At 47.6% G+C, this 1,032-nt stretch overlaps 1 protein-coding gene across 1 annotated transcript; it reads left to right on the forward strand.

Annotated features, from left to right (window-relative positions):
• The first annotated feature begins 274 nt into the window (after positions 1 to 274).
• LOC148211755 (uncharacterized) lies at positions 275 to 664 on the forward strand. Its single transcript, XM_088122909.1, has one exon. The coding sequence runs from the start codon at positions 275 to 277 to the stop codon at positions 662 to 664; it is 390 nt and encodes a 129-aa protein (XP_087979035.1).
• Positions 665 to 1,032: the final 368 nt, after the last annotated feature.

Below are 1,032 nucleotides of genomic sequence, written 5' to 3' on the forward strand. Positions count from 1 at the left end.
TGAAGCATAGCGGCCCTGGACCTTGTACGTAGATGGGTCCTTAAACTTCAGAGACTGCGGGGCAGGACTTCTGTTAGTTTCCCCAGATAGGGAGAGGTTCGAATATGCGCTGCGATTTAGTTTCCACGCCTCCAACAACGAGGCTGAGTATGAAGCTCTACTAGCGGGATTAAGAGTAGCCAGGTATATCGGAGTCACAAACATATTAATACTTAGTGATTCACAGTTGATTATAATTCAGGTGAAAGAGGAATTCCAAACTAGAGAACCATGAATGGCGAGGCACCTTTCCCGAGTAAGAGACCAGCTCGGCCAATTCTCGAAATACGAGATCCAGCAAATTCCATGTACTCAGAATGTCAACGCAGATGCATTAGCACCGCTGGCGGTAGCCTATGAAACCGACCTGGGAAGAACTGTACCAGTAGAAATTTTACCCAAGCCGAGCATAGAGGTCCAGAAGGCAATGGATATAGACGAACCAGGTCAACCCGAGAATAACTGGATGAACCCTTTGATCGAGTATTTAAGGGATGGGACTCTGCCTGATGAAAGGATAGAGGCCCAACAACTCCAACGACGAGCAGCTAGGTATGTGCTTAGAGATGGAAGCCTGTATACAAGAAGCTACTCTTTGCCACTTTTAAAATGTTTAGCGCCATAAGAAGCTGACTATGTTATGAGGGGGATACACGAAGGCGTTTGTGGTAACCATTCTGGGGCACGATCCCTGAGCCACAAAATCATCTGACAAGGGTGTTACTGGCCGACCATGCTAAGCGATGCAACACAGTTTACGAGGAAATGCGACAAATGTCAGCGGTTCGCAACAGTGCCTAGGCAGCCGCCAGAGCCATTAACCAATATAATAAGTCCCTGACCATTTGCCCAATGGGGAATAGACCTCATAGGGCCCCTCCCACAAGGAAAAGGTCAGACCAAGTTTGCGGTGGTAGCAGTTGATTATTTCACCAAATGGGTCGAGGCTAAAGCCCGAGCGACAATCACTGAGAAGAAGATCACCTACTTTAT

This window comes from Momordica charantia (assembly GCF_013281855.1).
Source record: "Momordica charantia cultivar OHB3-1 chromosome 4 unlocalized genomic scaffold, Mcharantia_2.0 BLBB01000004.1, whole genome shotgun sequence".
NCBI classification, from domain to species: Eukaryota; Viridiplantae; Streptophyta; class Magnoliopsida; order Cucurbitales; family Cucurbitaceae; genus Momordica; species Momordica charantia.